This window comes from Mustela erminea, chromosome 19 (genome assembly GCF_009829155.1).
Source record: "Mustela erminea isolate mMusErm1 chromosome 19, mMusErm1.Pri, whole genome shotgun sequence".
In the NCBI taxonomy this organism is placed as follows: domain Eukaryota; kingdom Metazoa; phylum Chordata; class Mammalia; order Carnivora; family Mustelidae; genus Mustela; species Mustela erminea.
In genome coordinates, this window is record NC_045632.1 from 15,878,173 (window position 1) to 15,904,031 (window position 25,859).

At 53.6% G+C, this 25,859-nt stretch overlaps 1 protein-coding gene and 1 long non-coding RNA gene across 6 annotated transcripts in view; one reads left to right on the top strand and one right to left on the bottom strand.

The window, feature by feature from the left end:
* The window catches only part of ACTN4 (actinin alpha 4), a 68,527-nt gene that overhangs the window by 22,315 nt on the left and 20,353 nt on the right, over positions 1-25,859 (bottom strand). For all 5 annotated transcript variants that reach the window (XM_032325364.1, XM_032325361.1, XM_032325363.1 and 2 more), the window contains exons 2-3: positions 3,506-3,620; positions 3,133-3,252 (exon numbers count right to left, since the gene is read on the bottom strand). In XM_032325364.1, the coding sequence (XP_032181255.1) occupies positions 3,133-3,252; positions 3,506-3,620 (235 nt within the window). The remainder of the gene's footprint in view (positions 1-3,132; positions 3,253-3,505; positions 3,621-25,859) is intronic.
* Positions 591-11,812, top strand: LOC116579714. Its single transcript, XR_004281386.1, has 3 exons — positions 591-838; positions 6,333-6,629; positions 10,797-11,812. It is a non-coding gene; the product is annotated as an uncharacterized LOC116579714 (long non-coding RNA).

Here is a 25,859-nt window from a genome sequence, read left to right on the forward strand (position 1 = left end):
ATTGTCCCACGGGAGCCACCCAGGCCTGTCCGCCACCCACACTGCGAGATGTGGCCTGAACGCCAGGACACACTGTCCCAAAAGCCTTCTTCCATTGCCTGGCACCTGCGGGCCTCTTCCTGTCTGGCCAGCTCCAGCCTGCTCCTCGCTGAGGCTTATCCCAGGCACGGGGCCGGCATTCCCAACCATCTGCCTGCACCTTCCTCCCACCTTTGTGGCCACGTCCCCGCTGGTGGGTGCACGCTGCACTCCTGTCTGCTGACCATCTGTTATGTCCTTCCACCTGTCCGGGCCATTGTGGTCCCCCGAGCTGGACACACTGTTGCCTCCGTGGCCCATGCGACCCAACCCCCCACAGCAGCCAGGGCACTTGCCTGAAGAGCTACACTGGATTGTACCGCTCGCCTGCTCACAGCCCCACCACACCTAAATGAAGCCCGCGCCCCCCAGTTCTCCTCACGAGCCCTGCAGGACCTGCCCACCCCAGCACACTCGGGCTGGGTCCTTCTGGCAAGCCAGGTTCGTCCTTGCTGGAAGGACCTCACACATTCTGTCTGCCCATGAAGTATGCCCCTTGACCCTTCCCGCAGACAGCCATCGTTCCCATCCTATAAGCCTCTGCTGGCACCTCTCCCAGGTGGCTTCCCCGGGCACGGATCTGCAGGCGTCAGCCCGGGGCCTCTCCCCTTGCACACTGACCACCACTTGTAACCACGTGTCTGACTTATTTGCTCTCAGCCTGCCTTCGAGAGCACTGCTCTATCTGGGGACCCAGAACCTGCCCTTGTAGAAGTTATGATGCTGCAGGACGGGGACAGCGGTGACACAGGCGCAGCTGGTAAGCATGTGCTTCCTTAACTAACCGAAACCCAAGACTGTCTCCAACTCCCGGGAGTGAGAGGTAAGGGCCTGCACCACACGCGTCAGCTTCAGGGCCTTAGAGAGCAGTCCTCTCTGCAACACTCAGGGCGCCATGTGTCCCGGGCTGGGTCAGAGAAGTGAGGGCGACCGGCCTCACCCCTGAGTCTGCTGGCCAGATGAGCCACAGCAGTCTTCTGAATGCCTCTGCACCCCACCAGCCCCTCAGGATCTCAGCGCAGCAGGTGCAGGGAGAGACCCGACCCGCTGGCCCTCGAGAACAGAAAGCTCTAGGATGGGCTGGATCTGGAGAGGAGGCAGAGCACTCATGCAGAGGAGGGGGCCCAACCTTCCCCAGGAACACACTTGAGGTGGGGGGGGGGGGCAAGGTGGTGGGTCGTGAGCCACCATGGAGACACTCCCCACAGCCAAGCCTCGGGCTGAAGGCAGAGGGCAGATCTTTCGGCTTCGGAGTATCAGCATAAGGAAACGTGCGTGGCCGGCTGGCTGGAGGCAGGGGAAGGACAGTGTCTGTTGGGCCCTTTCCCAGGGCTAAGAAGCCCAGACCCGGAAACCAGGCTGAGTCCTCCCAGCGCAGGGCAAGGGCAGCCCTCCAGTCAGGATATCTATACTGCGTTCCTCCCAAGTGCCGGGCACACCAGGGCAGGGAGCCGGCCACAGTCTGCAGAGGAGGCCGTGGCTCCCTTACCCGGCCGGCTGCACAAGGAAGCTGGTCCTAGAGGGCTTAGGGAGATCCCGTGAGGGAGGGGAGACAGCTTCTCTTGTGTCACTTGCTCCACAGCTACTTCTCGGACCCAAAGCTGTGCACCGAGGAACCTATGTTTCCGTTGCAGCCTGGACTGCGTGGCGGGCAGGGCGATGGGGGCGGGGTGGATGCCAGGCTCTCAGGTACTCTGGAGCCCTCAGGGCCCCTCCTGCGGGCTGCCTTTCAGCTTTGCCCCAGGCCCAGCGGTCACAGGGACTGCGAGTGAACCAAGCTGGGCACAAACAGACAGCATTTTTAGATGAAGTTTTTCTTCAAATGAAAACTGGTGAGGGCGCCTGGGTGGCTCAGTGGGTTAAGCCGCTGCCTTCGGCTCAGGTCATGATCTCGGGGTCCTGGGATCGAGTCCCGCATCGGGCTCTCTGCTCAGCAGGGAGCCTGCTTCCTCCTTTCTCTCTCTGTCTGCCTCTCTGCCTACTTGTGATCTCTGTCTGTCAAATAAATAAATAAAATATTTAAAAAAAAAAAAAAAAAAAAAAAAAAACTGGTGAGTGCCACCAGGTCTGTCCTCTCAGCCCTTCTGTATTTACAGGCTAGCATTTGAGCAAAATACATGCAGCTGTGAGAAGCAGAAGGCTGGCATGGAGCCAGGGGGAAAGATCCATGTAAGGACAGAAAATCAGAGGGCCCAACTGATTTGGGGGGTTTTGATTTTTTTTTTTTTAAACAAAACACCAACCACCTCAACCATGGCATGTGACGCCTGGCACCCCTCCCGGAGAGGTCCCAGACGGGGGCAGAGCCTTGGAACTCAGCACACACACTCTGGCCTAGAGTCTTGGCCAAACTTTCAGAGCCCTGTCATTAAAGGCAATTAGTTTTCTTTGTTTTTCTAAAAGCTGGGACAACATGGATGTCAGGGTGTAGGAAATCCTGCTCTAATGAGCGGAACTGTGAGCGGGAGCTGATGGGGACCTTCTGGGCTCTATCAGGCCTTGCCTCGTCTCCAAAAGGGCCTGTGAGTTCAAGACAAGCTGGCTGCGGGAGGGAGAGCATGTCGTTAGTGACCTCTGGACTTGCACCCCAGCCCAGAGCCCCAACACTGGGCCTCAAATGCCCTTCTCTTCTCTGCATTCCCTCCTATCCACAGATACCAGGCAGGGCCAAAGGACAAAGGTGCTCCAGAGGCACAGACAGATATCAGGTCACATGTCTGTCAGTGTCTCTCAGGCCCAGCATAAGGACGGTGAGTGAGGGTATCCAGGGTCGGAGTCAAAGCCACTCCTCCCCTGCAGCAGGGGCCTGCCCTACATGCCCGAGGACGCCAGATTCCTGAGTCCTGGATGGATTGTTCTGCAGGTGAAGGGGGTGGGGGAAGTCGTGGGCTCAGTGATCCCACTGAGAGGGCAGGCACTGTGGTCACTGCTGGATATATTACTGGGGCTTTACACACACCAAGTGCTCTGTCACCCACCCAAGTCTGTTCAGAACAGAGAGCTCCGGCCTCAGAGCCTACGGGCCAAGAACCGACCTGCCCCCACCAAGCTCACCTTCTGCCCCGATGGAGACCAGCTTGACCCCTTTGCTGGCGATGAAGTCCAGGGCTTTGTTCACATTGTTGATTTTGTGCACTCTCATCTTGCCCCGCTCTGGCTTAGGTAACCGCTCTCCTGAGAGCCACACACCGAGAGAGGGGAGAGAAAGGGAAGCTTTAGTGACCCCACTACTCTCCAGAGCCCGCCGTCAAGGTACTCTGCCCCCTCCCCGCTCCATCCCAGGCCAGCGCCCGGACATGCTGCCATCACTCAGGCCTCATGGTCCTCCTAGCAGGCACGGGACAGCCTGGGTAGTCTGTGTCCCTAGGACCTCTGACAGCACACCTATTCCAGGTCTGGGTTGTCCTGTGGTGGAAAGGAAACTCACCTGAAATGACCTCCAGAAGGAGCATGAGCTTGAGCCCGTCTCGAAAGTCCTCGTCGATGTTCTCGATCTGCGTGCCAGCCTTCCGCAAGTGGGAGTTGCACCAGGCTGTGAATGTCTGGGGAGCCAAGACAGAGAGGCATAGAGGGTCTGTGAGGGTGTTGGGGCTTTATAGCAAAAGGACTAGGCCACAGCCCTGACATGGGACCACAGTGGTCACCATATGAAGACCACAATGCGGGCTTCATATGCACTATTTCTGTGTCTTTAACTGACCTGGACAAGTTGATCTGGGGAAACTGAGGCTCGGGGTAGTTAACAGACCCGCTGTGTTATCAGCCAGGGAGTAAGTGGCAGATTCTCTGAGCCCCATGCAAGCCTCATTTGTTTCCCTGCAAGCCAGACACCCTCTGTTCCCTAGGAACATTCCACTTCTCACCTTCCAAACCTCAAGGGGGCTTAACGAAGCTGGAAGTCAAGAGGGAGGCAGGCAGCCACTGCCCACCTGGGTTAGGCAGCTGTCTCTTAAGAAGTTTCTGTGAAACACAGGGCATGTGGATGCTGAAGGTGACAGGACGCTTTCAGACAGAGAGGGTCACAAACAAGAAACCCAAATCCCCGACACAATATCTCCCACAGGGCCCCCGTCACTCAGCCCACCACCAGTTAGCCATGTCACCAGACATCAGCCCCCAGAAAGCACGTCACAGCATTTAAAGATGGACATGTCCAGACACCTTCTGGGGCAACTGAGCCTCCCACAACAGGGTCTGGGAACAATGCCACGCTTCTGTTTCTCACGGAGCCCCCGTGCCCCGCCCCGCCCCCTCCATCTGCACAGGCCAGGGTAGAGGTGGGCAGAGGGCCAGGAGCGCACAGAGCACACTCCAGGCCCAGGCCCAGGCCCAGGCCCAGGCAGAGTCCATGTTGGGGGCCAGGGGCTTCCAGGGAACCTCTGGCGGAGCACCATGTGTTTTGACAACTGTCACCACTCCTGCTCATTCAGACACTCCACACAAGGCCCCTCCCAGACAAAGAAGCCATCTAATTAACATGCTGCACCACAGTGAGGATGGGCACACAGTTTCCTTCCAAACCCATACTAGAACGGTGGGTGACTGTGGGTGGGCCAGGGCCCCCGAACCCACCCTGTGTGAAGTTGTCCCTTCAGCTAAGGGCGCCCGGGCCTTGCTTCTCTCTCTCCTGAGCAGGCAGATCCCCCCAAATCAGCCTGATGTGCAGCTCCTTGGGGACACCCACAGCGACTTGCTTGGCCCAACCTGATTCTGACTCGGATGGCGCCCTCCTCTGTGCAGACCTCATCACGGCACCTTTCTCTCTGGGCTCTCACTCCAGTTCTGTCCTCTGCCTTCCTACATACTCAAACTCCGGCCACCAAGCAGGTGCTGAGAACACAGGAATGTGCCTTCCCACCCCATTTCCCAGCCTCCCCACGCAACTCTCAATTCAGACAAATGAGGGCTAGGCTACTGCTTCCGCTGCCCAAGTGGACACAGCATCCGACCTCCGTAACGTGTGCCTCCCCATCCATAACATGGCAATGAGGATGGCAAGCAAGTAATGGTCAGTATGAGGGTCTGCAGTGTTGATGCCCAGAGAGCACATGGCAGGTGCTCAATAAACAGCAGGTCCTTGGTCATCGAGGGGCGTCCCCACATCTCCTTTCCTGAAATCCAGCCACCTCTTTCACTGAGTGTCTCCTCCGTCCCCATCTGTCCTGGCTGCCACACAGCCCTTGGCAGCTCTCAGCCATGTTCTCCAGTCATTCTGGGTCCTACTGGATGCTGCCTGCACGTGTGCGAGCTCCGAGGGGGGCAGGAGGGACGTCTCATATCCCATGTGCCATTATAATGCCTAAGCCACGCACGGCCGTGGTGGTGGCAGCAGGCTAGGCTGAAGCAGGAGGAGACCGGGAACACCTGTCTTCTGCTTGTGCATGTTCCAAAAGATTCTGGTGAGTGGCAAAGCGACCAATCTCGTCCCGAGGCTAAGGACCTAAGAGGGTGATTCCCAGAGGCTGACCCCCCTCCAAGGCTGTGGTGCTGCCAGGGCCAACACCTAGGCCCGTGGTCTGCAGGCAGGGCCAGGAAGGCATCTAAACGGCAGCCATCATCAACCTGGTCTGCCTGGGTTACACCCATGCACTCTCAAAGGGCACAGGTCTAGGTTCAAATGCCAGCTCCCTAACCTACTTACACCTGTTTCCTTCCCTGTCGGATGGACTTATCAGAACCTACCTCCTGCAGCTGCTGTGGGATTAAGTGAGGGAGATGCTTTAAAGCCTCCAATACGGTGCCTGGCATAAGGTGAACTGGCTGCTTCCCTCTCTGCATAGGCCCTCCCCTCTGTCCCAGGGTCTGGAGTGGAAATGGAAGCGCAGGAGGCCCTCCTCCCTGGAGGCTGTGGGCAAATCTCGCCTCTCAGGTTCAGGCTATTCATCCTCATGAGGTCACTGCACGAACCACCCTCCAAACGGGCCCCGCAGCCTGTGCCCAGCTCCTCTGGGGAAGCACACAAGAGCTCTGGGGCTTGGGGCTCGCACAGACCCGGGCCAAAATCTTGCCTCTGCCAGTGAGGCAAGCTGCCAGCAGGCAAACCCTGGGCGGGCGGTGAGCCTCAGATTCTTTCGTGGTGAAACAGGTACAGTGACCTCGCCTCTTAAATGAAGATTAAACAAAATAATTCAAGTAAATCACTTAGGACCGGGCCTGGCACAGATAAAGTAAGCACTCAGTGTTACACATATGTCAAAGAAAGATCTATCTTCAAATAAATGGTAACTAGGCACCGTGCGCTTCTGTCTCCCTAGCTGCAAGCAGGCACAGTCCTAAGCAGAACAGAGCAGGTGCTGGGAGAATCTGTGCTTGCCCGTCCAGGTGGCGAGAAGGAAGGACTCGCTCCCCGACGTGCCGCAGACAGAACAGAACTCCCGCCCGCAGGCCTCCCGCCCTCCCTCTCCATGCCCTGCTTGGCTCTGTTTGCTCCTAGAAGACAAGGGGCACGTACTGACACCAGAGAGGCTCATGGACGGAGACAAAAGGACCTCAGAAGGCCATCCGGAGGGAACAAGTCCACCCCAAACGGCCACCTCGTCATGCACTGACCAGTGAGTAGGAGCTGGAATTCGGATGGGACATTAAAAATTCAGGTTTTTTTCCTAGCTGGTTATGAGAATAACTCTCTACTTATACACTTCCTCTCCCTACCCAGTTTAGACTAAGATGTGTGGGGTAGATAGTGTTGGGGGGGCGGTTTCAATAGATAGAGGCCTTGGACGCCCACCACACCGCCCCCTGCAATGCACGGTTCTCAGAGCAGGGGCCTCAGAGCCCAACTGCTGACAGGTCCAAACGCCCTGCGATGCTCCAGGCCCATGGGGCTGGAACACGCCAGTTCTCTCGACAAGCATTTGCCGGGAGTCAACCCCGGGCCAGGTCCTGGGCCGAATACCCAGGCGTGAGCAACCACGGACATAGCCTGCAAACTCACGGGGCGCCTGGTCCTAAGAGGGAGAGGGTCTCGTGAATCAAGAAGCGACTCAACTACAGAAGCAAGACCAGCAGGGTAAGTGGTGAGAGTTACAACGGGAGCGGACACTTCCAACGAGCTCACAATGTACTGGGCACCGTGTCATGTACTAACTTCTCTCATCTTCACAACTACCTGTGGGATAGCTGCCACCATTGCCCCATTTTACAGATGAGGAAATCGAGGGTCTGGGAGGTATCACGACTTGACCACCGATAGTCATGTACCTAGAAAGTTACTGAGCTGGGCCAGGTGCTCTGAGCTTCAGCGGGCCCACTCTGAGGTGTCAGGCCTGTGCCCTCTCCCCGCTGCCCCCAGAAAGGGAGCTAAAGAGTGTTCCAACATCCTAGCTCCTGATCAAGTGGTAGAAGAGACACAGGGAAGTGTGCTTAAGGAGGTGATTCTAGACTCTGATACACCTGAGAAAGAGCTAAGACAAAAATAAGGAAGGAATCTTTTCCAGATAATACGAACAGCATGTGCAAAGGCCCTCCGGCAGATTTGAGGGCAAAGAAGGGAGTGAGGCAGAGCACACTGGGCCAGGAAGCCAGCAGGGGCTACTCACAGGGCCTGGGGAAGGTCACAATGGCGCCGGCTTTGTGAGGGCAGAGCTGAAGGGGGCGAGGGTCGATGCGTGAGGACCAAGAAGAAGAGAGTAAAGAGCCTCTGAGAGAGACTTACAGGAGGAAGGCGGAGGAGTCATGGAGGCGGATGGAGATACCAACTGTCATGACTGAGAAAGGCAAGCTCAAGGCTTCCATTTTGTTGGGGAGTGGGGGTGTCCAGAGCTACCGGCAGGCACTTTGTGGGAGGAAGAAAACGCAAAAGGCAACGAGCTCAGCTGGGTTTTACTATTAAGGCCATTTTCAGGGTAAGCACGGACTCTGAACAGCGTCCATGACCCCGTCCACTCAATGCCTTCTCCTGGTCAACAAATCCCACCTTGGAACCCCTACTGGGCTCTGGGCAGGGGAGAAGCAAAGCAGACAGTTTACATTCTGGTGGAGGGGGGTGGGCACTTTAACACAAATTATGCAGGAAATGCTAATTACTAGTTCTCACTATTTCTATGGAGTTAACTCTTTAAAATCTCCAACCTCATGATCATGTAAATTATCATCTCCAGTTTACAGATAAGGAAACTGAGGCAGGCAGAGGCGCAGTGACCTGCCCGAAGTCACAGAGCTTGTCCACACAAACTCAGGGCAGACCCTCACCCACAAAGTCTGAGTGGGATGCCTGGTACCGGCCTGGCAAAACAAGGCCAACAGAATGGGGTCAAGAAGGCGCCCGGCCCCAGCCCCACCCCTGAGCTGGAGGGGAACTCAGAGAGTGAGGCAGGCAGAGCTATGTCTCCACAAGCTTGCCTGCTTCCCAAAGGGCCGCCTGGACCCAGCACAAGGCAGGTAAAACAACGCTGGGGCTGGCCCTGTTGCTCCCCGCCTGTCCTTGCCATTCTGAGAAGGGAGCCTGCGCCCAGCCCTTGACCTATCTAGGGAGGAAGGAAGGATGTGGACTTGTCTGTCTTTGAGAGCACATGTGAAAAAAACCACAGAGAAGAGGCTTAGAACTTGCCTCTGCACACTGGCAGCCTGTTCCAGATTCTTCTCGGGTTGTTAAAATAGCACAGAGTGCAAGTGGGAGAGAGGAAGGGGTGGAAGGAGAGAGAAAGCCAGGCCTGTTGGTTCCTCTGGGATCCAGTCACCACTCCCAGGGCTGTGGTGCACCAGGGAAGGCAGGCGGGCTTCAGAGGGGCCCCTGGGCTGTTTCTGCTTTGTCACTCCGTGTGTGGGGGCAGGGGGAGAGAGGAGGGCTAGCATGCAGGCCATAAAGTCCTTCCTGTGTCACAAGGACCCCTCCCAGTGGCCAGGATGTGGGGCGGCTGGGTGAATGAATGATGGATATTGTTCGTGAGATGACCTAAGCAGCCAGGAATGTGGCAGTGGGGTGGGGGGGGTGGGGGGGTGCTTTAATGAGCCATTCATTGATGACTCCCTCCCCCAACCCAAAGAGGTAAACCCTCTCTACTCTGGGGTAGTCAGTGAATAAGAACCAAACGTGAAAACACAGGGCAACCAAGTGGTGTTCCAGTGGGCACAGTGATGGTGAGTGCAAGAAAGGGTCCTGGTAGGATGCTGCCGCCCCAGCTGGAAAAACTTTCCTTCCCTCTTTTTCTCAACGACTTCCTGTTACAAAACATGGCCATGGCACTGAAGGGGGTGGTGTGGAGGGAAATGTCAGTTGGAAGCTGGAATTCCACTAAACCCAGAATAAAGAGAAGCCTCTTGCAAAGTCAGTCTGGGCCTAGAAACAGGCTCAGCCAAGTCCCTTGGCTGGGGCAAGCACGATGGCTTGATTATGGGCCCTGGTTAGGAGGTCTGCCGGACCAGCGTGGAAAGCTGCGTGTTCCTACTTACTCACAGCAGCTCACAAGTGGATTCCACTGACTCCACGCCTCACAGAATTTTAGGGCTAACTCTGCTGCTTCATGCTGCACCCACTGCCTTCCACTGTGGACCCTCCCCACCCCATTAGTAGGACATCGCAGGCCAAGAGCCTGACCCCCAAGGACCAGGTGCATCTTTTCCCCAGGCCCAGGCCTGACCCGAGTGGGTCACACCAAACTCCCCCAGGGTACACGGAGGCAAGACAGGGCTCCCCGTGGTGCTGGGAGTTTTCAAACCTCGTCTCTGCAATACCGTGTTGGGTCTGCTGCTCCGCTGGGGCACCGGCTGCCTTGAGGGAGAGGGCGCCGTCCCACCTCCTGAACTCCCACCTTGCCTGCTGTGGCCTCTGATGCTGCCCATGGTTCCTGCTTCCACAGGTCCTCGGGAAGGGTGTCTGGGGCTTGGACACAAGGGAGGGACAGCTATTTATCCCAAAGACAGGCATCCACCGTTCTTATCGCCTATCTGCCTGGCTACTGCCACGTTCCAGACGAGCCCTGGCCCCAATGGGGCATCTTTTCAGGTCCTGAAAGCAGAAACTGCTCCCCTGACCCCCGGGTTCCATCACCAACTATAAAGGCCCTTTCAGGCCCCGCCGGCTCAGCCTACTGGAATCTGGTCGCCAGTGGCCCAGGCGAAAGGACGATCACCCCAGCAACAGCCTCAGGGACCATCCAGGGAGTCTGTGAGCCTCTGGAACAGTTCTGGGATTGTACGTGTGAGCAGTGTTCTGAAGACCCATTGCCTTTAGCAGAGCCGAAGGGGAGAGAAACTAGGGAGCCGGCTGAGAACAGAGAACGAACTGGCTGCCAGGTCACGGATGCAGCCCCACCAGCACGGGAAATCGAGGCGGGCAGTTCACAGCATGGGGGACACAATGAGCTGCCCGCCCAGAACCCAACTGCACAGCTAGCCAAGGGCAGAGTGGGCCTGCTGCGTGTCCTGCCCCATGATGACATAACCTAATTTGAAAGCAATTACAGGGAAATATGGAATGCTTCTTATGTCCTGGCCTGACGTTGCCTTATTCGGAGTTTTCTCAGCCTACATGAAAAAGCTCTGACTTTCCAGCCAGAGGAGAGGTATAAATACTGGAGAAGAGAGCTGCGAGCATTCCAAAGGTCCTGCGTGTCCACACAGAGACCAGCTCTCCCCCATGCCCCCCCCCCGGGAGCCACCGTTCCCGCCTTGGCCAGTCCCCCCCAGGGAAGCACATTCGTTGCTGCAAGACACTGACTTTGCAGTATCGTTCCCACCGCGTGAGCGCTGGTCTCTAACTTTCCTGTCACTCCTCACAGGGCTGGCTATCTCTCATCATTCAGGACTTCCCTCAGATGACATCACCCCAGGTCTTCTCTGACCTTGACATCTGCACCTTGCAGTCACTTTACTGTTACGTTGTTTTCGTTGTATTTGCTACTCTCAGAAGTGATGTCGCCCATCCATAACCAGACCGCCTCCCAAGTATACTGTCGTCTTCACGAGTCTGGTCTGCTGCAGGACTCCATGGCCTTGCACAGCTGGAGCTCAGTAAAGCTGGGGGCTTCTCATGACCAGTCGCTTATGACTTCATGGTTTCTGATCTCATTTTATACTGGTGAGAGTCCGAGTTAGAGATAAAACCGCTTACTTTCAACAGTTCACAGAAATAAATCCCAGAGCTGTAGACACTCCTAAAGCCAGCCAAGGAAGACACCGCTCTTGGCTTGCTGCTCTGATGGAAGGGGACAGGAGCCCTTGGGAGCTCCCCTGGCGCACTCAGGCCATCAGGGCTCCTGGGCTCCCGTGTGCAAGGTTGGGGCCTGGATGGTGGGGTGGGGGGCAGTGGACAGAGAGGACAAAGTGACAGAGTGGGGAGCAGGGGCTCTCGAATCTCATGCCTGGCTTCAAATGCTCACCTCGCCACTTACTGTGTGTGTGTGGCCTGAGAAAACAAGTGTCACCTCTCCCAGCTTCTGCTTCCTCCTTTGTAAAATGAGGATAACAGGCATGGTGTGAGTGTTCAACAGGGCGATGCCCACACAGCCTGTGGAGAGTGAGCGATCTGGGCTGTTCTATTCATTACTGCAGCATCAGCACCGCAGCTGGGGAAGCCAGACATCCCACCCAGGATCCACCACACTGCTGGCCATACTCCGGGGGTTGACACAATGCGATCTCCCCCAAACTCCACTTGCCTTTACCTCACCACCAAATGAGTAAAGGAACTTAAGGACCAGACCCGCTTCTTCTGCCAGAGACCCTTTAAGCCCAGAGGTCCTGGACCCTGCCTGACATTAGAATTACCCTTGAGCTCTTCTGGTTTTTCCTTTCAATTTTTTTTTTTTTTTCCTTTCAATTTTTAAGACAATAAATACTGTTTTACGCCACTAAGCTTTGAGGCAACTTGCTACCCAGCAGTAGAGGCCCTAATGCAACACGGAGGCAGAGATGCTGGATCGCGGGCGGGCATGTGTTTTTTGAATCAGGTGCAGGTTGGAGAATCCATTCTTTTTTGTTGTTATAATTCACATACCATAGAAATCACCCTTTTAAAGCATAAAAATTGGTGAGTTTTAGTTTATTCATGAGGCTGTACAGTTATCACTGCTATCTAACCCCAGAACACTTTCATCCTGATGAGCGCCCTCCCCACCCCCCGCTCCTGGCAACCACTAGTCTACTGTCCCCGTGCATTTGCCTTTCCAGGGACATTTCCCATCAATAGAATCACACAGTATGTGGCTTCGGTCTGGCTTCTTTCACTCAGGGTGTGCTCAAGGTTCACCTGCATGGCGGCAGGTGCGCTACGTTACTTCCCAAGTACTCTTACAGCACATGCATGTAGCATGTTTTGTTTATTCATTCCTTTGCAAGCCGATGGACATCTGGCGCATTCCCACCTGTGCTATGGTGAATGAGGCTGCTATGGACATTCACGTGCAAGTTTTTGCGTGGATGTGTGTTTCCAGTTCCCCTAGAGGTGTAAGTGTGGTGCATACGGCAACTCTCTGTTCAATCATCGGAGGAACTACCAGACTGTCTTCCAAAGAGGCTTCACCACTTTACGTTCCCATCAGCCACACAGGAGGGCTCCGACTTCTCCACGTCCTGGCCAACCCTCACTATTGGACTTTTCTGAGTACAGTCATCCTGGAGGTTGAGAGGCACGGTGTCTCACTGTGTTTTGACCTGCATTTCCCTCATGACTGATGATACTGGGCATCTTTTTGTCCACTTATTGACTATTTGTAGTAACCTCTTCAGAAAATGTTTCTAGTCCTTCACCCATTTTTTAAATGGTTGTCTTTTCACTGTTGGTGCTATAGGAATTCTTTATATAGTCCGAACACTAGACCCTTATCAGATACATGATTTGCAAATATTCTCTCCCATTCTCAGGGCTGTCTTTTCACTTTCACTTTCTGAACTATTCTGACGCAAAAAAAAAAAAAAAAAAAAAAAAACACCTTTTTAATTTTCATAAGTCTAAGATAACTGTTTTTCTTCCGTTGAGTGTGTTTGGTGTCCTAATAAACCACTGCCTAATCCAAAGTCACGAAGCCTTACACCAATGTTTTCTTACAAGTTTTACAGTCTTAGTTTTTACATTTAGGTCTTAGATCCAGTTGGGAGTTATTTCGTATATGGTGTGAGGGAGGGGTGCAATTCCATTATTTGCATGTGCATATCCAATCATCTCAGCACCTTTTAGTGGAATGACATCTCTTTCCACATTGATAGGTCTTTTGCCCTTGCTGGAAATCAAGTCACAATAAATATATGGGACCTAGGAGTTTCATAAAAATGCCTGAACTTCGCCCTGGGTCAGATGTATCAGTCCCTGTAGATGGGTCCTAAAGAGTGAAACTAAGGAAGCTTACCAAGTAAGTGTAACATGTTGCCAGGTTGAGAACCACCACACTAGCTCCTTTACTCTACAAGTGAGGAAACTGAGGCCCACAGAGAACTACGGAACCCCCCGCATCTGTCAGACTGAACATGACCCTGGGGCTAAAAGAAACCCCCCAGAGAAGTGGGGTAGGCAGCCCAGGGTAGGGAGGTCCCCCAATCTGAGCTTGTCTGTTCTTAAATGGACCTTTTCCGGAGTTATCCCCCACACACGGAAAACCTACCAACCAACCAACCAACCCAAAGCTACTGAGATTACACACAAAAAAATGGGTCCTCCCCAAGGGGGAAGAGGCTGCCCTCCTCACACAGAATGCACAGGGAGATAAGGGTCTGAACTAAAGGCAGGTGGGGCCCACAGGGTAGAGGTAGAAGGCAGCACTCAGCTCTCAAAAGAAAGCTTTTCAGCAGGAAAAGGAGATGGGTGAGGCCTACCTGGAATGGCTATCTTTAAAAGAAAAAACTTCCACTCCCAAAAGGCTGTTTTTAAATTAGGGCAGCAGCAGAGACTGGGGACATGCCCTCCGCCTCCTCTGGCCCAATCTGGCATTTTGCTGTGAAACGATCAGGCACAGAGGCCCTTCACCTGGAGAGCAGGGAGTCTGAGCTACAAAAACCCCATTTACTTTCAATGGCTTACAGCTCAGCTCAGGTTTCGGAGTAGGAAGGGAGATTAAAGATTGTCTGGTTTAAACTTTGATCTTTCAAAAAGATAGTCAAGTGAGCCAATTCTGGCCCTGAGACTATGTGGCTTGGAATCCTAACAGGTGCCTAAGAAAATCAGCCTGTCGATTTTACATTTCAGCATGAACAAATCTGCCCATGGACTTGCTTTCTAAATAACAGGCAGTTGGTATTTGGGGAGACAGAGTCAGAGAGGGAACTGAGAAGACTCCAGTCTACTGCTGCTCTCAGCCAGCAAAGCCCATCCCAGAAACACCCCAGCAGAAAGGAGAAGGGAAAAGGCAGGGGTATCTGGAGGCAGGGCAAACACCACCATTTTGCCGTCTGTTCACCGACTAGCAGACAGCCTGCTTCCTGCTGGAACTGACATGGTCACAAACTGGGGTGGTAGGAAGGCATTTATGCTGGGCCTACGAGTGATTTCTAACTGGTGTAGGTTTTGCTTTTGAAAACTGAAACTCCTGCCTTTTTTTTTGTTTTGGAGCATTCTGATTGAATGGTCACCGATCAGGCCTGAAACCTTCTCCTGCTCCAGTGAAAGCAGGGAGGGGTGTCCGGGGGTGGTTGGCATGGCTAGGGCAGAACTGGGTTGGCCTGGAAATCTGTGCTCTTGTCAAGGGGAGCTGGAGCCCCGGCAGCACACACAGACACACACTTGTTTCATCCGTGCTCTGTCCCACTGGCTTCCCACTCACAGAGGCTGGGAATAAGATGATCCCTTCGAGAAGCAGGGTGAGTCAGGAGGCCAAGAGAATATAGGGCATTTATCTGCGTGATCAACTCCTCTCATCTCTGAGTGGCCCAGAACTGGCAAGGCGCCCACAGAGGTGCTGGGTCCCCATCACCCTGCCCACCCTCTGCTGAGACTCCAGGCAACTTCTCTCGGCAGCTGGGACTGAGCAAGGGCTCAGTGAAAACTGGATGAGGGACTGAATGAATCCATCGTCAATTGGGTAGGTGCCTCAGACCCGAAATTCCTGGCTTAGAGTTTGGAGCTTGCCAAGAGGTAACTGGCGGTGTTCAAAGTTACCCATTCTTGCCCTGAGCTTCATGTTAGCAGACTCTGGGTCTACTTCCTGGCACTATAATTTTGGGGGGTGGGAAGCACAACTTCTGTGGGTGAAGAAATTGTTCTCCATGTGGGGGTCTCTTTTTTCTTTTACCATATTCACTCCATCTCAGACGCCTTGAACATACAAGATGGACAGTATCAACAGCATCTTGAAAGGATTTTCTTTTTTTTTTTTTTTTTAAAGAAAAACCAAAATAAGGTTCTATAGCCAAAGTGTAATTACAGGATTGGGAGGAACCAGTCCAGAGACTGAAACCTCTGACTCATAATTGCTCCATTAAAAATGGTGAAACCGTTTGCCCTGGCAGAGTGACAGGGTTAGACTCTCACTCGGGCTCGCCCCACCTACAGGCCTTCCTGGGGCTGGTACTGAGGCCTGGCCAAACCACAGAATAGTCACAAGAGGCGACTGTCTCCAAGAGCGGTGTGATGTCAGAGGAGGAGGGGGAGGCCCCCACCACTCTCAGGGGCACATCAGACTCCTGGCCCTATCACGACAGAGGAGGGGCTTCGTACGTGCGTGTGTGTCGGGAAGACGGGAGGTAATGGAGTGCCATCGGGAAGCCGTGCGGTAAGTCTTCCAGAGAGGACTGGCATCCCAGCTCTGAACTGAGCTTCCAGAGAAGATAGCAAGAGCTGTTTTTATAACTGGGCGGGGCAGGAGGCTTCCCCTAATCTAACTGTACAAATGACTCACATTTACTGAACGCTTACAGCTTGCCAGAATTTGTTCTGAGAGCCCTACACGTTACAGGTGAGACTCCCAAAGCTGAAGCAATCTGCCGGTGGTTACACCGCTGGGGGGTGTCAGAGCTGGGCCCACACGTCTTTCAACCAACCCCGAGTCTGGCCACCATGCCCTTCCGGCTCTGGTTCCCGCTCCTCCGGGCCCCCGGTGAGGTACCTTAGAACCAAGTGCAGCCCCGGAGGCTCTTGGCCAATCCCATGGGCCACAAGCACCAGAGGCCTCACGACAGGCTGCAGGGTGAGTCATGGGAGAGGGAGGGCCAGTCAGGTGACCCAAAGAGAATCAGAGCTATGCTGAGGTGGCCTGGTTACCTTGACATTCCTGTGATTCTGCCAAGGTAAAAAGTAACCCGAGGAGTTTGCCTTATATGGGCACAATGACAGATTTCAACACAATGTGTTAACTGACCATGCATCAAATCTGTCCCCAGATTGCAAAGGAGAGGCCTGATAATGCTCTGAAGGTATAGAAATAACAATTTATGACACGCTAGCACACTCAGAAAACAAAGGTGCAGCCCAACTGCCATTGTGGGGCTCTTCAAGACATGGGGGGAGGCTGGTGGCCCCCAGGCCAAGTGGCTCTATCCCTCTCCTCCTCCCATGTGGCAGGGAAGAGTGGGCTTAGGCCCCTCCCTCTGTTCACAGGGCCTGGTCCAGGGCAGGGTCTGGATCAAGGCAGAGCCTGGAGGAAATCAATTTCAGGCTGGAGGAGAACAGCCAGTCCTCTATGGGTTCAGAGAGTCCCAACCACCTGCTTTCTCCCAGAGGAGTCCAAAAAGGAGAGACAGGAGCTGCGCAGGGAGCCACAGCCTTTCAGGTCCGTGGGGAAAAAAGTGGCAAGGTCTCAGTGCCTTGACACTGTGTGAGAACCAAAGGAGGTGACCAGGCCTCCCCGGGTTCCAGAGTCATCCCAGCCTGGGCCCCAAAATGCTGGCATCAGACACCTCCCTCCTGGGCAGACCCCTGCCCCACCAGAGGAAGACAATGCTCTGAGCTCCTCCCAAACTTTAATCATCCATTCTAATTTTCAAAAGTACCAGGTGTCTACTACACACCACCTACTACTCTGAGCACTGGGATTAAACAGACAAACATCCCTGGTCTCATGAACCTTCGGTTGCAGCAGAGGAGATGACAAGCAGAAGAGAAGACAAGAGACGACAGCACAACACAACAGGGCAATGTGGCAGGAGTAACCAGTGGAGGGGACAGCTGAGGCGGGGATCAAGTTCAGACAGTCTAGGAAGACCTCTCTGTAGAGGTGGCAAATAAGCCTGAACAGATAAGGAGCCACTGTGGGCCACCTTCTTCAGAGACACACAGGCCCGAGGGTGAACCATGATGGACCCCACAAAGGGACACTCCCAGGCCAACAAGGGTGGACAATGTCACACCAAGGAGTGCTTATCAAACAGCACTCCTAAAAGCACTCTGCCTTGAGAGGTGCCAGGGCTGAGGGCAGGTGCCTCCTATTCAAATTTACCCTCAGCAGAGCTCTTTTCATCTGTTTTATAAAATGGCAGATATGCATGGGACTCAACTTGAAACAGTTGTGCTGCTGAAAAATACCGCCGTGTTAGATCTCAATCCTCCACGTGGAATCTGTTCCAAAGGGGTGGCCCTGCCACAGCAGCCCCCATGTCCCCCCAGATGGAGGGGAAGACCAGGCTCTGTCCGCCAAGCTCTGGAAGGGGAAAGGGGAGTTTCTGGTGCCACTGACGTGAATCCCCTCCCCTCTCCTCCCCTGCTAAAGCCTTTGATCCTCTGGCTCCGTGGGTGGCAGGCGGCTGGAGGAAGGCAGACAGCACATGTGCTGCCATTCCAGTCTGAGACGGTGGAGGCCTGCTCCCTTCTGTAAGGTGGAGCCACAAACAAAGGGAAGATAAGAAGGCCTGTATCCCAAAGTTCCCCTGGTGTCTGGCCTGGTGCCCACAGATAGAACTTGACAAGGAGAACGAGAGAAAGGCAGCCTAAATCCAGCAGGGAAAGTAGGTGGCCATTCTCCTTGGTGGGAGTGAACCATTGCCATGAGTTCCAACTCCCACAGCATCCTGTCCCCTCGGACAAGAAAATAGAGAGGAAGAACTACAGGCAGAGAGAAGGGAAAATGCTCAGTTCATGTCATTAAGCATCTGCTAAGGTGAAAGTGGCCTTCAGGTAGCTTCCCCACCTCCTGCAAGTGTGAGGTGGGAGCTGAGAGTTAAGACAAAGAGAATCACAAGCAAGGCTCTAGGGAGAGCTGCAGACGCTGCCGGTGCTAGCCAGAAGGAGGGCATGGTCTGGCCAGAGAGGGACACCGCAGGGCAGGCAGTGTGATTCGAGGACAGCAGAGGTCAGGTGACACCTGATCTAGGCTGTGAAAGAGGAGCACGATTCTGATAGGTGATGACCTGAAAAGAAGGTCACTCCACGTAGTGGGAACATCAAGGGCAAAAAACACCAACGTGCAGACATCTGGGAACCCCCAAGAAGCAGCAGGAGGTGGGGTCCAAAAGTAGAGGGAGGCTGAAGAACCCTGAGTTGTTCTTTGGGCTGTGAGAGGCAGGTCTCTCTGTGACCTGATTACATGTGAGTCTCAGAAAGATAATGCTCAGGGGGCTAACGAGATGAGGCAGGGGAATGGGGTGAAGCCAAATCCCAGGGACAATGAGGGGGGCTGACGTCAGAGCACTTCCTGGGTGCCAGACACGGTCCAAAGGGCACAGGAGCATGAATTTGCTGAGGTCTCACCACAGCCCCAGGATGCACGCACTATCCTCACAGAGTGGTTACGCCATTTCCCCGAAGTCACACAGTGCATGGCTGCACTGCAGCCGCACCCAGACTGATGAGAATCTGTGCCTGAAAGCACCCTGTGTGTGGCCCTGAGCTAGGACAGCAGGAGCAGTGAAGGGAAGGAGGAAGGGGAGGGTTCGGAGAGATACGCGAGAGAAAGAAATCGGTACAAATGGGCTGCCGCTACATGGTTCAAAGTCAAAAGAGGACTGCCAGACTTCTGAACCGGATGACCCACAGGCAGGGCAACATCCAGGCTGGGCAGCAAGGACTCAGCGTGGTCTGGAATACGCCGAATGCGATGCATGTGCCTCGCAACCGGCTGCCAATGCAGAAACTGAGTCTACAACTTGGCGAAAGGGTCACCTGTTCCCTCGGTCACTCACTCAAACATCTCCCCAGCTTCTCCTGTGGCTGGGCATGGTGCTGGGGCCTGGCATTTGGGGAGAGGTTAAGGCCAGGTTCCCACACAGAAGAGTCTAACAGGGGACAGTGAAAGACGAGCAAACAATCCCACAGGAGAGTGACAAGTGAGGTGGGACTGGAGACTCAGGAGTCGTGCATTGAGAGGTGAGACCACAGGCCAGGGATCAGGGTGGATAAAATCCTCCAGGGGACAGGACACTGGGAAAAGCCCACACTTCAGAGGCCGGCAGAGGGAATGGAGCCAGAAACAGGAAGGACAGGGAAAAGTCAGAGAAACAGAAAGAAGGGGAAGACAGGCTCTTCTTCGGACAGGTCAGACGTGTAACACGGCGTGGTTATACAGAAAACATATATCTGGGGCACCTGGGTGGCTCAGTGGGTTAAAGCCTCTGCCTTCAGCTCAGGTCAGGATCCCAGGGTCCTGGGATTGAGCCCCGCATCAGGCTCTCTGCTCGGCAGGGAGCCTGCTTCCTCCTCTCTCTCTGCCTACTTGTGATCTCTGTCTGTCAAATAAATAAATAAAATCTTAAAAAAAAATAGATCTGTATCAGCTAAATATACAAACACATTTACAGGTGATGTCTGTGGTTGCCTTTAAAACACTCTAAAGGCAGGTGGGGTGTTGGATGACACTGAGAACAAGTTTGGCAAAGTGATATTTGCTCCTGCCGAGTGATGGGTACGCTCAGATTCTGTCTCTGCTTGCAAACGTTCCTGTGTGTGTGTGTGCTCTGAAGGATCGTGCACCACAAAGGCGTTGAGAAAGGAGGGCAGGCACCAGTACCCCAATCCCCAGCCCTTAACACAGTGCCTGGCACATGGGAGGTGCCAAATTCGTCCCACCCGGGCGGTGCTGCCCTGGGGGTGGAGAGGAGTCCGTCTCTAGAGATCGTTGAGAGAACAGACTCGGGGCTTTGTGGGGGCCCAGGAAGTACAGGGTAACTGAGGACACAGACTCAGCGAGCAAAGCTTACACATTTTTAAAATCACCAAGGCCAATATCCAAGCCTGTTTCTTTTTCCCAGGATAGGATCCGGCTTGCGAGCCACCCGGCACCATTCCATCTTCCTGCGAGAGGCACACACAGAGTCCATTGCTCTAGCTTTGGTTTCCCACCAAGTTCCCTGGGTTCCCCTCCTCTCATTACCCAGCAAAGGCTGCTGGCAAATGGGCCCTTCTCAGAGGCATATCAGAGCACACCTCACTATCGTCAAACGAACAATCTCTTTCTCACTTCTCTCCTCTCCTGCAGAACAAAGTTGCATTTAGAAGGAAAAACAGTCTCAGGTTTTGTGTCCCGAACAGAGAGAAGGTCCCAGGGGCGCAAACTCGGAACACAGAGTGGCTGATCCCCCCAGCATTGCTGTCGTGGACAGTGAGGGAGGTGTGGAGGGACGGGGCAGACAAAGCCCAAGGCCAGGCCTGACAGCAGACACAGGGCAGCCTGTGGTTCTGGGTCCCAGGGCCGGGAGAGCAAAGAGCAGCTATCGAATTCTCCTCATCCACACCATGTAGCCTATCTTTCTCTAGATTTTCCATGGTTCGGGCTTCTCTGCCAATGCCCCATAAATAACAATGGTCACCGAAGATAGCCCAGGTGGCACTTCCTCTCCCAGTCCTGCACGGCTCCAGGCGTGGCTCGGGGTGTGGAGACAAGTGGTCTGCCCCAGACCACAGTACAATACTGAGCGGGGTTTCAGGAAGGTGGCTGGCCTGTTAAACCACGGGGCTAAGTTTTGATATTTTCAACTATCCCTAAAAACAAAACACCTACACCCACATGAGCTAATTAGACTTATAGGTAGCAATTTCTATATAAAAAGAAAGAGTTTAAAAAAAGAGAATAAAAAAGACAGGTCTCCCTGCATTTAGCCACCTGTATCATTTCAAGGGCAGGGGCCTTCCTCTTGGCACGGTCACCATTGTGTCCCTGCCGCCTAGACCCGTGCCTGGCCCACAACGTGTGGACATCTAGCTTGCTAAATATTCGCACAGAAGAGGATTCTGTCCTAACGACGATCTCCCTCCTTTCTCCACTCGAAAAGCACCCTATTTGTGCCCCATCACTACAGGCACTGATGCACAGTTCTGTGGGGACAGCTAGCTACCGTCCTGGGGCTGGAAGCGACCCAGGGAGGAACTTCTTACGACCTTCCAGAGCACACAGCTTAGCAGAGGGCCAGCTTCTAGATGGGATTCAAGCCGACCTGCAGAGATGGCCTTGGGAGTGACAGTGCTCTCCTTCTCAGAGGAGGGCTGCGGGCACTCAGTCTCTACCCCTGATACCAAGCAGAGCCACTGTCCCTTGGGAACACTCAAATGAGTGATGGATGGAGAGGTGGCACGTCCATTTTACCTGCCTGACTGGCTGGCTACTTCCACCTTCATTCAATAAATGTTCATTTACTGAGCACCTGTATCTCCAGACACTCTCCCCCATGCTAAGGACACTGCAGTGTCTACCCTCCAGCCTTAACAGGCCATTGCGAGCAGAAGAGAGGGCAAAGGATGGTTCCAGTTAAAAGAAGAAGAGGTGACAGACATGTCCCTAAGAAAGGGACTGAACCTCAGGCTGCGGAAGTTGGGCACGACTTCCCTACAAATAGGAGTACAAGCTTAAGAATGAGCAGGAGCTGGGGCTGCCGAGGATTTGGAGGGGGAAAGAGGAATCCGCGAGTAGGAACGGGCATGGAGCAGAGAAGCAGCTGGTGTGCCTGGAGCATGGTTAAAGGACCGGAAGGGGAGGGGAGATCCAGCACGGCCCAGGGGACTTCCAGCTTTGATCCCAATGGCAAGGGATACTGATCAAGATTTCAAGCAGGATATTCCCTGGCTCCCAAGCAGAAAGTGGATGGGAGAGGGCCCTGGGGTTGTTGCTCCAACTTCGGCTTGGGCACCGGGCCACATGGGCGCCGCAGGAGCAGGGGCACCTGGTTATGCTCCTGCAAGGGGACAATGAGGATGCTTCAGGAGAGCCAGGCAGACCTCAGGGCTTCCGGAGATGAAAAGCTACAGCTCAGGCCTTTCCGGGCCTGTCCATAGTAAAAGAGCAGAAGGGCTGCCTGTTTACCTTCCACATCCGGCCACCAATGCTGGGGGCGGGGGAGGCTTCCCAGAGGGAAGGCCCCATGCCGTGTCCTGCAGGACACAGAATGCCCCATCTAGCTTCCTCACAGGCTCTGGGGGGCCCACCGGCCTCCCTCAGCAAAGTATGCAGCCCCCTCGCAGGACCCAACTGTACAAAGTGCTCACTCTCTCCTGCTTGGCTTTCTCCCCACCAGCAATTCTGAGTCTGTCTCTGAACCACAGGGGCTCCATCCATCGCCCTGGGTCTGAGATAATCAGGGTGAGTAATAGATTGCTGCCTCTTTCGAGGAATCTCACTTCCAAGACCCCTTCAATGCTTACTGCTGACATATCTAGCTGCTGAGCTTGCTAAAACTCAAGGTCAATCTTCAAAAAGCAGCTGGCTTCAGACGGATCCAAGACAGTGCTCTCGCCTGTGGTTTCCTAGTTGAAGAACAGTGCCCGACCTCAACCCCGCCACGGACTGCCCTTACTGGGACTCCACACCCACAGAACGAGACCTCAGAAGACCCCATCCCAACCCCCACCCCGGCAGACAGAGTAGTAATTAAAACAGCCGCCATGTACCAACCTCTACAACACGCCACACAAGCCTCACACATCACCTCACTGGACCCTGACAACCCAGAGGCAGACACAGTATTGGCCCCATTCTGCAGACGAGGACGCCACCGCTTCCCTCCCCAGAGTGCCTTGGGCAGTAAGTATAGGGCGAGGATCAGCAGGAGAGCCCCCCCAACTTCACGGCCTATGTTCAAGCCTGCAGCCTCCAAAGCAAGAGATGACTCGAGAACACATGTCCCGCTTCAGCCTCTCCGTGGCCCCAGTGTGTACGTCAGGAGCCCCCGTGTCCAGACCCTGCTCTCGCTCTGCTACAAGGCCTCTCGGCTGGGTGACGGAAAAGTAGGGCCCATCCAGCTGACCTTTCATCAGGAAAGCCCATGGTAGCAGCTGAAACCTCTGCTCGGCACCTCATCAACCAAAGTGCACATGACTACGAGATGGACTTGAGCCCAAGGTGGCGGGAGGCCTCACCATCAGCCACTGTCAGCCATAAGCAACATGGCCTACAGCATTCACAAAGATCCTTTCTCTTGAGCCTTATTTCTAGGCTTATTAAACAGCAGCAAAGTTGAGAAGGCAACACCCAAGCCGGGTTGGCTATATAGCCTCCCCGTGTGCTTTTCAGACCAGGATTAATTCTTTGGCTGGTTTTAGACCTTCAATTTCAAAAACATCTAGTTTGTGCTTGTCTGCAAAGGAATGTAGCTGGGCACCTCCCACCAGCAACACAGAAAACAACTCCCACTGCCATCACCTGGTTTGGCCGGAGAGCTAAGTGGAGTCTCCAACACCACCACACTGTTTTCCACAGGTTTCCCCAGACGTGCTGCTCAGTCAAATGCTTGTTTCCAATCTCAGACCCGGAGGTGAAGGGGACATGCCCACACACTGGAAGAACTCTAGGCTACTGAAGCAGGGGCATCACCATCTCTGACCTCTCTCCATACCCCATGCCCCAGGACCCAAATCGTATGGGTTCTGATGCCATCAAATGCCTGAAGTCCATGAAGGATCACACTGAGTCCTTAAGTCTTAGGACCAGTCCTATGAAGTCACAGAAGAGAGAACCAATTGCTCAGCCCTGACATGGGAGAAATAATCAGAAAGAGAAGACTATGGTTTGGGGGCACCTGGGTGGCTCAGGCGGTTAAGCATCTGCCTAAGTCTCATGTCATAAGTCGGCTCAAGGTTCTGAGATCCAGCCCTTCTCTGCTCAGCCGGGAGCCTGCTTGTCCCTCTCCCTCTGCCTGCCCGCAACCCACCACTTGTGTGCATGCACTCGCTCTCTCTCCCAGTCAAATAAAATCTTTAAACAAAAAAAAGTACAGTTTGATTCTTAGTTCTGTTGTTTATGGCGGAGTGTCCTTGGGTAAGTCATGTAACTCTGTGAGTTTCAGTTTCCTCATCTGTAAGGTGGGAATAAAAATACAAGGCTCAGGGGTGCCTGGGTGGCTCAGTGGGTTAAAGCCTCTGCTTTCAGCTCAGGTCATGATCCCAGGGTCTTGGGATCAAGCCTCACAACTGGGATCTCTGCTCAGCAGGGAGCCTACTTCCCTTCCCTTCTCTCTGCCTGCCTCTCTGCCTAGTTGTGATCTCTGCCTGCCAAATAAATAAATAAAATCTTCAAAAAAAAAAAATACAAGGCTCAAGCCCTATGTTTATTACAGCATTACCTATAATTGCCAAGATATGGAAACAACCCAAGTATTCATCGATAGATGAACAAATAAAGACGACACAGTGTATTTACACACACACACACAGACACACACAAAACAGACTACTCGGCCATAAAAAAGAATAAGATCTTATCATTTGTGGTAACATGGAAGGACCAAGAAGGGCTAATGCTAAGTGAAGTAACTCAGACTGAAAAAGACAAAGGCCTATTTATAATGAAATCTAAAAGACAAAACAAATGAATAAACAGCAGAAAACAGACCCACAGATACAGAAAACTGATGGTTGCCAGAGGGGAGGGGGTAGGAGGATGGGCAAAATGATGAAGGGAGTGGGACATACAGGCTTCCAGTTCCAGAATGAGTAAGTCATGCCGAGAAAAAGTACAGCACAGGGAACAGAACAAACGGTACTGTAAGTGTTATATTGGGACAGAAGGGAACTACACTTGGGGTGAGCACAGGACAACATACAGACTTGTCCATCACCAGTGCCGGACACCTGAAACTAACGAAATATTATGTATCAACTACACAACAACTAAAAAACACAAACAAGGGGTTCCTGGGTGGCTCAGTACGTTGAGCACCTGACTCTTGGTTTCGGGTCAGGTCACGATCTCGGGGTGGTGAGATCAAGCCCCTCGAGCATGGATCACTGGGCTCCACAGTCAGCGGAGAGTCTGCCTGTCCCTCTCTCCCCGCTTCAGCCCCTTCCCCCACCCCACCCCCACTGTGCATGCGTGTGTGAATGCTCATGTGCACACACTTTCTCTCAAGTACATAACTAAAATCTGAACAAAACACAAAGGAACTCTGGCTGGCTCAGTGGGAAGAACACGCAAATCCTGATCTCAGGGTTGTGAGCTCAAGCCCCATGTTGGGTACAGAGATTACTTAAAAATAAAATCCTAAAAAGAACAACAACAACAAAACCCCCCCACACACAAACAACGAACACACAAGGCTGATGTGACACTATGCTAAGGAACAGACGGAAGCAAAGTGCCATGAGCCTTAGGAGCCGCCATTGGATCCGTCCCAGCATCAAAAAAGGACATGCTTCCACAATGCTGCACCGGGCCAGGAGCCCTATGAGGGCAGTGTTGGCTCCTGCTCACCCTCCAGGTCTCCCTTCCCTGTCCCCACATCCCCTAATGGCTCTTACTCGCAAGGCCTCTGCTCTTTTTCTTCATAAGAGTAATCACATTTTGGAAGACTCTAAGTATCTGGGACTTCTGCTGTTGAAGCTATCCCCCCGCACTGGGCTATAAGCTCCACGAGGACAGGAAAGAATAGTTCATTCTACCCAGCACCCTGTTGATGGCCCATACTGGACAAATGGTGAACAGGTGGAGCCACCCCATCTCCTCCATCAACCATGTCGGGATCCGTTATCTAAAACTGGTGAGAAGGCTTCACCTTTCCTTCTT